The sequence below is a fragment of the Rhagoletis zephyria genome, unplaced genomic scaffold (assembly GCF_001687245.7).
Source record: "Rhagoletis zephyria isolate East Lansing unplaced genomic scaffold, Rhagoletis_zephyria_1.1 Rzeph_scaffold_04051, whole genome shotgun sequence".
Lineage (NCBI taxonomy): Eukaryota > Metazoa > Arthropoda > Insecta > Diptera > Tephritidae > Rhagoletis > Rhagoletis zephyria.
The window spans coordinates 17,599-29,201 of record NW_016161134.1 but is presented as its reverse complement, the minus strand read 5'-3'; the positions used below and the strand labels follow the sequence as shown (position 1 = coordinate 29,201).

General features: G+C 34.1%; 1 protein-coding gene across 1 annotated transcript; it reads right to left on the bottom strand.

Moving 5' to 3' along the window:
* Positions 1–9,234: 9,234 nt before the first annotated feature.
* LOC108370179 (uncharacterized) lies at positions 9,235–10,785 on the bottom strand. Its single transcript, XM_017625453.1, has 2 exons — positions 10,279–10,785; positions 9,235–10,132 (listed from the first exon to the last, which is right to left on the bottom strand). Exons 1-2 carry the CDS (start codon positions 10,768–10,770, stop codon positions 9,821–9,823), a joined length of 804 nt encoding a protein of 267 aa, XP_017480942.1. The 5' UTR covers positions 10,771–10,785; the 3' UTR covers positions 9,235–9,820.
* Between the last annotated feature and the right edge of the window lie 818 nt (positions 10,786–11,603).

Here is an 11,603-nt window from a genome sequence, read left to right as displayed (position 1 = left end):
CGATATATCTCCTTTATGTATGAAGCTAAACCCATTAAATTGTGTTACCGGTTTACGTACCGATCACACAGCAGTAAAAATCACTTAGATTGGTGCTATATACGGTATATCTTCCATACCTCTCATTGTTTAGATATGACATTTTATATATGTATCTTCTCCATCTATGCCTGCTGTGAATATATAAATTTTTTCAAATGCAGCAATCTGTTAAAGTAAAATTTTCAGATGCTCATGAAAGGTATGAAGCCTTCGGCATAGCCGTAGACAACGCTGCTCTTACTTGTTCATATGGGCTCGATCGTTTGCAGCTTTGGGCATCGGCGGATTGGCCTCTTTTAGTACAATGCTGATTCCATTTTGTGTATAAAGCTCTTGCGCTTTTTTTGCACAATGGCTTGTTGCCAAATATGGCCAAAACAATACAGGCTCTCAGAACAACACTCCAGGTGCATCAACAGGTTCAGTAAGATACGGATTCCTTTTCAAAGTCCTTAGAACATCGTCCTCCACTATTTTTATTTATACTGTTCAGGCCATGTGACGATCGTCCAGAATATCGGAGAAGTACAGGACCTAGGGGGAGATTCTGTAACAAGTTAGTGACAATTTTCGGATCGCTTTCGCAGTTTTTGACGCAAAACCATGTATATCAAAAAGTGCGATAGCGATCGGAAAATTGTCGATAACTGGTTACAGAATCTCCCTTCTAAAGTTCAAAATATCGCAAAGTACATTTGACTGTACTTCGAAGTACGAAGTACAACACCGAAAATTAAGTACTGTACTTCCGAAAGAGGTACGGTTGGTCACATTATTTATGAGTAATACATATATGTAGAAGCTAAGCAACACTCTCAATAATGCCTTTTCTTAAGAAGTGTACCTACATTACACATTATCTCATCAAAAAACACAGGAATCCACATCAATTCTTTCCTTAATCACTTGGAATTTCTACAACTTCCGTATACGGGATTTAATAGAAAAAAATCATATTTCATTTCAAATTTGCCAATGTTTAAAACGAAACAAATTAAAGCGAAACAGGGACCAGCGTTAACTTTTTGAGTACGTGCACAAAATACGTACATACTAGAGATGCCAATCCGGGAATCCCATTGCTTTTGAGGTCGGAAAGATCGCGGGATATGCTTGCATTAATCCCGGGATCCCGAAAATTTTAAAACATCGCATTGATAGTAAGAGCTTGTTTATGAATTTGAAGTATTTTTGTAAAATGCCGTTTTGAGTACAATTAACAAAAATATTGAAACTGTACTTTTAAAATCGCAGCCTGGGTCTTTTTTTGAAGAAGATTTAAAACTCATAGCGTCGCTAATGTAAAAGAATCAGAAAGTTTTAAGGAAAAGTTACATAATTTTTTAAATCAAACTCTCAAACTTCCTCAAATCGGAAAACTTATAAGTGATCCGACGTGCTGGTAAAAGAAGTTCAAATATTTAGTATTTAATGGAGGAGATAGGGATCACTATCTACCTTTTGACGGTTCAGCCAAAAAGTGTTGAGGCCGAAACGCGTTTTTCATCAGCAGGTTTTATGTGTAAAAACTTCAGGTCCAAATTAGAAGACTCCCCTTTGAATGCGAACATATTTTTAATGTAATAATAACAACACCGGCACAAAAAAAAACATGTGCGTTTTTAACCAGACCCACCTACCAACATGTATGTATTTCGATCCGCTGAAGCCGATTCTGAGGTCCGTTTGACTCGTACGTCCTAACGAATTTCGAGTAAATTGCGAAAAAATAGATAGGATAAACCTATTTAGATATTTTTTTTACGTTTTTTTTTTTTATTAATCATTACTTTCAAAAGTACATGGTATTTACTGTGTTATTTGTGATGTACGCGTTCCTCGATCACAGCTTTTTTTTTATACAATTTAAAAAAGGTATTACGCTAAGATTTGTCTGTATTAAAAAAATATGTGAATTTTACAATCAGTTTATAGCAAATTTTAAATAGTTTTATTTCATGGTATGTTAAGATATTGGGTTTTTGCTCATATTCATAAAAGTTACGTCTCCCGGGATCCCGGGATTACTTAAAAAATATCCCGAAATCCCGGGATCACAATTTTCCGCATCTTTTGGCATCCCTAGTACATACACAAATTTGGTAGCAATGAAAAGATCGTATTTACATAAATTAAAAAGAAAAAACCTAACAACTATTTTATGAGTAACATCGCATACGCCGCGGAGAGTAGTTCACACAATCGCTTTCATGGGAAATAACAACAGCAACAAGTGGGAAATTCTGAACAATTTACAACTGAGGTAATCATAGCTTAGTTTGTTATGTAAATAAAACAAAAAACCTCTTACACTAAACATTTCGTTTCAAAAGTTGTACTTCAAAAATTACGTGCAGGTCAGCCTACGCTCCCAGAGGAAACAAATTAAATTATGTAATTAAAAGCACGCGATTTGGATGTACAAGTATGTATGTATATACATTAGGGTGGTCCTTTAAAAATCAAATCAAGTATTTTTCAGTCCCACCCCTTCAATCTGTAAAACCACGGTCAAGGATATCGCCAACAAATTTTGGTCCCTATTGGCGTCGGTTAAGGCGTGTTGCACAGGGGTCAAAGTTCAGATTACCCTATGGAGAATCAAGAAAATTAAATTTAAAAAAAATACAAAAATATTTTTATAACATTTTTCTGCCCAAGTATTTAAACAATTACCAGGAACCCTTTCTGTAATTCATAAAAAATTTAATCTTAGTTTCATATTCATTTATTTTATACCATAATAAAACACTGAAATGCAAATGATTCCGATAAAGTGTGCTTTGTAGTGTTAGTGCATTTTTCTCAATAGTAGTTAACAACTTGCAATACGTGTTGTTTGTCCCCCTCACTTTCGGACAAAATTTTATTGTACTCTTCTACAAGTTTAACTCTTCTTTCTGTGGTGTAATTTACCACTTTTAAATGCTTTATCCTATTAATATCTGTTATATTACTTCCATTTGTTGCCCAACAATTTGGGTCTATATAAATATCCTCTTGATTAATGGGAAACTTATATATGTAGATCATTTCTGAATACTTTTTCTTAACTGCCAGTTACAAAATTATACTTTTTTCCTACAAAGTAATCATTCGTTTCCTAAGGCTGCAAACATTTTTGTTTCATTTGAAAATTGTTCATCAAATACGGCCAAATAAACTGTTTCTGCCTTAACATAATTTTTTACACGGTATTATTTCCTACAGTTTACCAATTCTGCGGCCCCGAAATTTTATTAAAAAACTGCTTTACATATTAATGTATTTTATTTGTTTTATATTCAATTAAAATTTTTTGAGTCTTGTGATATTTTCGAATATAGTAGTATCGATTTTGGTTATTTGATGAGAAAAAATATTTATTTTAATTTTTTGAGTTTGCATAGATGAATTTGAACTTTGTCGCCTGTGCGACATGCCTTAGGTCGAGGCCACGCAATGAGTGGTGCCACACAAAAATGCCGCTCAGAAATGCCGCTTGGTGCTTAATTTTAAGCCGCTCAACCGCTCGCCGCTTTACCGTTCATTGCGTGGCCTCGGCCTTAACCGTCTCCGTCGGCTATAGTAGCATCGTCGTAGGGGTTGAGGTTTAGGAAATCTGATGTTAAAATGTGCTACATATATATAAGAACCACCCCAACATAAATATGTACTTACATACAAAAATATGTAGGTTCGTAGGTAATTAAAAATCAGATCTGTACGTAGTATTTTTGTAGTACAAATATGAATGCGCCTCTGTAACACATAACAACATTGCTGTTATATACATATGTATGTATGTAGAATGTAAGTACTTTATGTTGTTTATTTAGTTTGGCCTTTTATATTTTGTTTACAAATAGTTTTTATTTCTTTACCAATATTCTTGTCACATGTTTCTCCTCCAATAAAGCCAACAGTGATAAATCCGCGGCATTTAGCATTAGACACCCAGTGTCACGGAGGGCGTGTCCGATTTGCTTTTGGCGCTTACCGTACACACGCTTACTGAATACAAAATTAGCTGCAATATTTTAAAGATTTAACGATTAGACAATTACGAAATTTAAAGCACAGTCAATCGAGGCAAATGTACCCTACACACCGCCTATTTTGAAGGAATATCCATGTCGTGTACAGAATTGTTTTTGTTTTTTATAATTACGTGTTTTTGTTTAATTTTCTTACTTGCCTTTTAATTTTTAGCGTTTATTGTTTTTTAAAGAATAATATATATTTCTTTTTGATTTTAATTGGTTTTAAGAAATTTATTTAATTTTCTTTTTCTTCTTTTCGATTAACATTTTTACACTTTTGTTTTAAAAAGAAAATATCTTCTTTTCAATTTCATTTAATTTCCAGAAACATATTTTTATCTTTACCTAATTTGATGTTTTTCTTTCTTAAATTTGATTTAATAATCTTACCCATTCCATTAATAGCGTGTGGGAAAACTTTCATGTCGTTTTCAGAGTGTAAAAGTCATGTTACCAGTGTAATTAGATCAACAAAATTTTAAAAGCTGTCGCTTCTCTAAAAGCAGTCGTCCTACGGTATACTTCTGCCTTAAAAGAGCTTCTCTTTGAGAACCATTTGCTGGACGGGATCAGCGGCCTAAAATTGTGTTACAACATCTGCACGGGCACCACAAATTGGGTAGAGGTTCGGCCAAACACTTAGCAAAAATTTAGGCGTCAAAATATAATATTATTGAACTGTAAATACTTATGTACTATCTCTATCTCTATTACTTTTGGCTGTTACAAACACCGTTATACAAACAAAGTTTGTGCACAAGTGTGCTCGGACATAACGGAAAAAGTTTAATTATGCACCACAGTAATAAACAAAAACCATAATTAATACAATTTAACCCTTCTGCAGAAATCCAGAGCTCCATGAGCACACACATTTGGTCCCATTGAACAAAAGGTATTTAAATGTGAGCTAAATTCTCAGCGTGGAATGATGGCTCTGCACATCGGGTGACGGGGCTGGTGAAATACGAAATAAATTGCAGCTTAGACTTCTCATAATTCGATGAACAAAAAACTGACCAGAAGGTGGTTAGTCTTTTTTTATTTTGCTTTGAAAGACATTATAGAAACGCCACTTTAGGCCGTACGAATTGTTAAGAGGAGTTCTGTTCATTTTTCTTTCCCAATTGGGTAAACCTAGTTTATGGAAAGGGTTAAGAAGTTGTTAGATGCTTGATTAAACTAAGTAAAAACATCTTTCTACAATTTTGCAACTAATTACCTTGTACATAGTATTAAAATTGAAGCTACGAAAGCGCTAAATCTTTACATGGAAATAATTAAATATTTACTCACGTCACGTCGTTTCAAATAAGGCAAAGAATTAGTTGTATAATAACTTACTTGTTTATACAGATGTATATATTAGCGGTAATTTGCGAGTATGTGTGCCTCCTAAAGTGCCTGTCCCAATTAATTTTCAAATAATGAAAACAATTAACTCTCTCAGTAACGTAAAAATTTAAAAAGTTTGCTATTTCCAATGAGTTCGAAAATTGAACTTACTTCTATTAGCCGTGTTTTATTTGTCCAGAAATTTAAGCTATTAGCTTATTTTGTATGGAGGACTTACCCAACATAATTATATTGGCTTATGAAAAGCTATATTGCTTGTATATTGAACAAGAGGCATTGCCATTCAGCATCAGAAATTTTCTCCTTCAGCCAATCAGAAATAGGCAACAACTTACTTTGACACCATTTGCAGTTAAACAACTGTCAAAATTAGGCTAACATAGGAAATAAGCTTATTTCGTTTTATTCGATCAAGATTTAGCTATTTGCTTGTAATGGTTGAATAAAACATGCCTTATGTAGATTTATAATAATAATAGCCGTGTTTTATTTGTCCAGAAATTTAAGCTATTAGCTTATTTTGTATGGAGGACTTACCCAACATAATTATATTGGCTTATGAAAAGCTATCTTGCTTGTATATTGAACAAGAGGCATTGCCATTCAGCATCAGAAATTTTCTCCTTCAGCCAATCAGAAATAGGCAACAACTTACTTTGACACTATTTGCAGTCAAACAACTGTCAAAATTAGGCTAACCTAGGAAATAAGCTGATTTCGTTTTATTTGATCAAGATTTAGCTATTTGCTTGTAATGGTTGAATAAAACATGCCTATTATAGCCTGCTTCTTATGAGAGCAATGTCAATATATAATAGATTGGCGCTTACACATATGTTAGTGTTTAGCCGAGCTTCTCCTCTGACTTGTGGCGTGCGCCTTGTTGTTGTCACACAAAGCGGAGGGACCTACAGTTTTACGCCGACTCCGAACGGCAATTGTATTTTTATGAGAAGCTGTAGATTTACATTTGTAAAAAAATTTGCATTTAATTATTTGCATTTGCTTATACCTTTGCTATTAAGATCTTAAAACTACTAAAAAAAACTACAACCTGGTTGAGGTGAATCCCCTTTGAAGAACAGCTGAAATTAGCACTCAGTAATTTTAAATAACTAGTATATTATTAGTTTTAAAGTCTTGAATTAGTAAAGGCAGGAAATCCTTGTACTTTCGGAATGACTTGCGGTTACGGTTAGTGATAGAACTTTTTAGAAAAGTATCGATACCAGTACTCATTTAGAATACTCTAAAGAAGAATCGACGCCAGTACTCATATTTGCAAAAAAGTATCGATAATACTCGTACTTCCAAGTATCTTTAAGGTAAACCGCGAAGAGTAAAACAAAATAGGATTGCTTTGCTTTTATGACCCCTTCCTATTTGTAAATTGAATAGACCTTGCTTATAATAGTTGAAACTGGAAGAAACAAGCCCTATTCCACACAAATTTTCTTCGAGAATGGGCTGGATTTCGTTGGATTCCGCTATACTGGAGAATTACCAAGGTATCGAGCCGAAGACCACGCTATTCAATATCGAATGTGAGGCAAGAGATTCATTTTGCAATTATTCAATAATGAAATGACCTCTACCTCTTCTTCTAGGTTGTGTAAAAATTTCATAGCTGCACCGATTATCAGTGGCTCACTTGAACAAAATATATATTAATTTTTACTATGGGAGTATATGTAAATTCCAAACTTTGAAGTCGTTTTTCTCGAGTTTTACGCTTGGTGCGTAATTAAAAAAAATTCAATGTAATTGCGAACAAAATTTTTAATATGATTTTTTTTTTTAAATTTCACTTAAAACAGTTTTTTAACTATTTGGTCGATTATTTTTGGTATTCGCGATTCGAGTTCTCGATAATACTCAGGACTCGTGAAAAGTATCGATTTTCTGTACTCGGTACTCGTATCGTTCTATCACTAGTTATGGGTTTTGCTACAAAGATTAATAGTTCAGAAGCTAATTAGTGGTTTACCCGTATGTATTTCATATATAATTCATATGATTGGATGTGTTAAAAACAATCAAAAGTGATATTATCCATTAATTAAGGCGATATTAAACCCCACAGCTATTGATAAAAGCTAACACAATTTTCCAACCGCTTTAACTCGCCTTTGACATGAATACAGATCTATGTATGTATGTATGTATAAAATTACTGAGTGCAATAAATGTTAATTTATTACAGATCCGCTCAAATGAGCTGTATCGCTGTCAAACAACAATCATCCTCGCCATCAATGACCACATCGAGTTCAGCAATGTCCAAGAATTTTAATTATTCAAATACAAATTAAATGAAATACTGCTAAATATATGTGCGATATTTTACATATATAAAAATGATTCTACATACATATAAATATATGTACATACAAAAATATAAATATACTGGCTGAAACGCAGGTGAGAATGTCAGCCTCAAGTTATTTTAAGACACAGTGATGACGACGCATTATTACGAACGGATTTCCCCAGCCTAGAATAATCATGTAAGAACAAATTGTTTTATGAGCGTGGGTACTAACACAGTCTTAATTGAGTGTTGAACAAGTAAAGCAATAAAGCAATATTCGTAATGCACCTACCAATTTTATGTTTGTATTCGTGTGATTGTTCGATTATATTTTAAAGACATAGACTACAAATAAGAAGCGATTCGTACGCTACAGTCGGCATATCGACGGCTGAGTGGAAGATCCCGCTGTCAATTATCGCTGTCAAAAAACTCACAAAGGCATATCGACACCTGAGTAAAAGATCGACCTATCTCTGCAGCCAGTTTGAAAACGCCCTATCTCAGAAAACTTAAAAAAACGGCCTATTTCAGAATTTGGGTTGGCTTTCCATTACATCGGTTTTTGGCTATTTTCACAAAACAATCACGAATTTCGTCATGAAACTTGGCGGGGTGTCAAGAGTCGTATATATTTACATTATTTATTACTCTTTTCACTTTATTATTAATAGTATTTAACTAATTCGTTCGTAAATTCTTTGCAGTTGCACTAGCAAAGTTTCATATGAGAAAGAGCACTTAGCACTTATATTTTTATAAATATATGATCTTTGCAATGTTCACGGGCATTTTGTGTACATTAAATGTATTTTATTTTATTTTTTAACAATATAAAACGCGTTTAATAATTTCACTTTTTTTTTGAGATTTCAATAAATTAGCTGTGGTGCAGAGACCACATTGCCAGATCAGTCAACAAATGGTTGTCAATGGTAAACAGTCATATGTCTACGGCCAATGGTAGTAAAGTAGTCCGAGTCAAAAACAAAGCAAACATGTAGTTAGATTTAATCGTATATATTAATCTTGATTTGAGAGATATCGTTATACTTTAATAGCAGCTATTTTAAGAAATCTTACGAGCTGAGAAATAATAGATACATCCTTCGTTAACAAGATTTCTTTAATTGTACGAAAAATATTAAAAAAAGCAAAATCGCATCTAAATGCATTATATTTAGCGCAGAAGAAGACCGAGTGATCAAGGCTTTCTTCAGTATCACGCAAAGGACAAATATTCGTTGGGATCGAACCTATTTTCTATCATACCTGTGACCCGAAAAAAGTCTGTTAATAATTTTGATGCATTCCACAGATAGAGACGATTTATGATACCATGGCTTTGATGGTAGCTCTGGGAATATTTCCGCAAAGAAAGCTCCCTTGTGTTGCGATAATAGTTTGTATTCCGGGTCTCATTCTTCCATTAAAGAATTGTAAATTTTCCAAAGAGTATCGTACTTGCTTGCAGCCCTGTCCGCCCTTTCATTCAGAACAAAACCGGTATGTCCTGGCACCCAAACAAATTCACAGAACTCGATAGATGATCCCTCAATGATCGTATTAATTTGGGCAACTGTATGGTTATTCTTACGTTGCTTTTTTAAAAGAACACAGCTAGACTTGCTGCCAGTAAAAATTACAATATTTTTAAGATTACCTTTTGCTGCTATCAAGACAGCACATTTAATCGCAATTAATTCAGCCGAAAGAGAAGACAAAGGGCCATTAATTTACCACTATACCACAGGATCCATTATTAGTAGAGGCATCAGTGGCAAATATTACAAAACTTCTATTTTTATACGACTCTGCACGTTGTTGACATAGGGTTCTAATAATTTCATTTGATACATTTGACTTAGTTGTGGACAAAGGAGTTAAAATATTTAAATCTACGCTATACTTCCTAGACACTATGAACTCCACATTTCTATCAACTTTATTGAAAATAGTGTGATATTTGTTAAAGCAGAAGTTATAGCTCGAATTTACGTGCGGTCCTTGCGCAACTTCTTCATAAAGTTGAGGATTCAAAAATTTTATATTCAAGAGTTCTTTTGATGTTAGGAAGATTGCTCTTAGTTTAGAGGGTAGTTCCCCTGATAGAACATACACGATGTGATTGGGAGTTGAAGCAGTACATCCCAAGCATCTGCGCAGCAGTTGGTTTTGAAATACATATTTCAATTCTCTTATCTATATATTTGGCTGAGTGGCAAGCAGTTGTTCCCGCGTATTCGAGTTTAGCTCTTACTAGAGCCTTATACAAATTAACCGCAGGTCCAGAAGATAAACCTCCATTGACGCTTGTAATCATTTTAACACCATTTGAGTTAGAGGTGGTGTCCTTAATAATGTTTGTATAATGCTCATGGACTGTTAGGCTAGTGTTGATGTATCTGCCGAGAAATTTTATAAAATTAATTTGTCTTATATCGAAGTTATTTATCTTTATATTGAGCCTTTTGTTAGACCCTTTAGCAAAGTACATTGCTTGCGTTTTTGAGAGATTAAATTTAAGATTTANATGCTAGTGTTGATGTATCTGCCCAGAAATTTTTTAAAATTAGTTTGTCTTATATCGAAGTTATTTATCTTTATATTGAGCCTTTTGTTAGACCCGTTAGCAAAGTACATTGCTTGCGTTTTTGAGAGATTAAATTTAAGATTTAGCTCCGCACATCTTTCATAAAAAGCATTTGCCTTGTGGGATAGGTTCCTCACTGCATTGTCAAAATTGGTGTCAAAAGATAAAAGCAAAAAGTCATCTGCATATTGAAAGATTGCTGTTTTTTCATCACCTAGCATTTGCAAGGCCGCAGTGTATATGTCAAAAATTATCGGACTGAGGCAAGAACCTTGTGGAATTCCACCCGTCACAGCCACCGATTCTGACTCCAAAGTCAGTACATGCCTATGAAAGAAATTCAAGATCCACGAAGACATCTCAGCTGGTATGTTAAAACGATCGAACGTATGGCTAAACTTACTTAGATTCACACAATCGTAAGCTTTTGATATATCAAGTGACATTAATACAACTTTACAACCCCGGCTGATTTGTCTTGCAATCATGTGGCCCAACTCATTAATGCACATTGCCCCGGATCTACTCTTCCGATATGCACAGCTTCTAGCTGGAATAATATTCATCTCATTAACAATGTTCTCTAATCTGTTCTTTAATATGAGATTGATTAATTTGATGAAAACTGAAATTGATGTAATTTTCAATGCAACTTAAATCAACTCCCTTTTTTGGTATTGGATTAAGATTTTTTAAGTTTGTTCGCGGGAGAGCTCTAATCATGCTATATTTGACACCGTCAAAACCAGCTGCCAACGCTTTCGTTTTTTTAGCTAGTACATCATCTAGCTCTTCAAGTTCAAATGGTATGGTATTTTGACTGAACATAGGGACAAAATTGAAGGTTTGAATGTCAGGGGGTATTTGATTTTGTAAAAACAGTAGATATTCTAGATTTTTGGTTTTTTCCCCAACTATTGCGAGTGACAGGGTTGTTAACCAATGCTTTATGAGACCTAACTGAAGCCCAAAACTCTTTACTGGAGGTGCTTTTACAAACTTCGTTAAGGTGTTCTTGTCTAGATTTCCTTTTTGCTTTGTTTCTAGCTTCATTCCAGATTTTTACAGTCTCTTTATAGGTATTATAATTTGTTTGGTTACAATATCTAGTTAACTTTGCCCTTGTTACTTTCATCCTTCTAAACAATATGGAAAGGGATTCGTTCCACCACGATTTGGGCATCCAACCTCCTTCTGAGGGAATCTCTACAGTGGAATTGGAAATGGCTAATTTAAACGACTCACTTATCTCGTTGATTGAAGAAGAGAGCCAAAGCTC

Coding starts and splice junctions, on each gene's coding strand:
- LOC108370179 (XM_017625453.1), bottom strand. CDS start 10,770: ATGTCACTTGATATATCAAAAGCTTACGATTGTGTGAATCTAAGTAAG. Junction 10,133..10,278: donor AAAAATTTCTGGGCAGATAC/ATCAACACTAGC, acceptor CTCGGCAGATAC/ATCAACACTAGCCTAACAGT.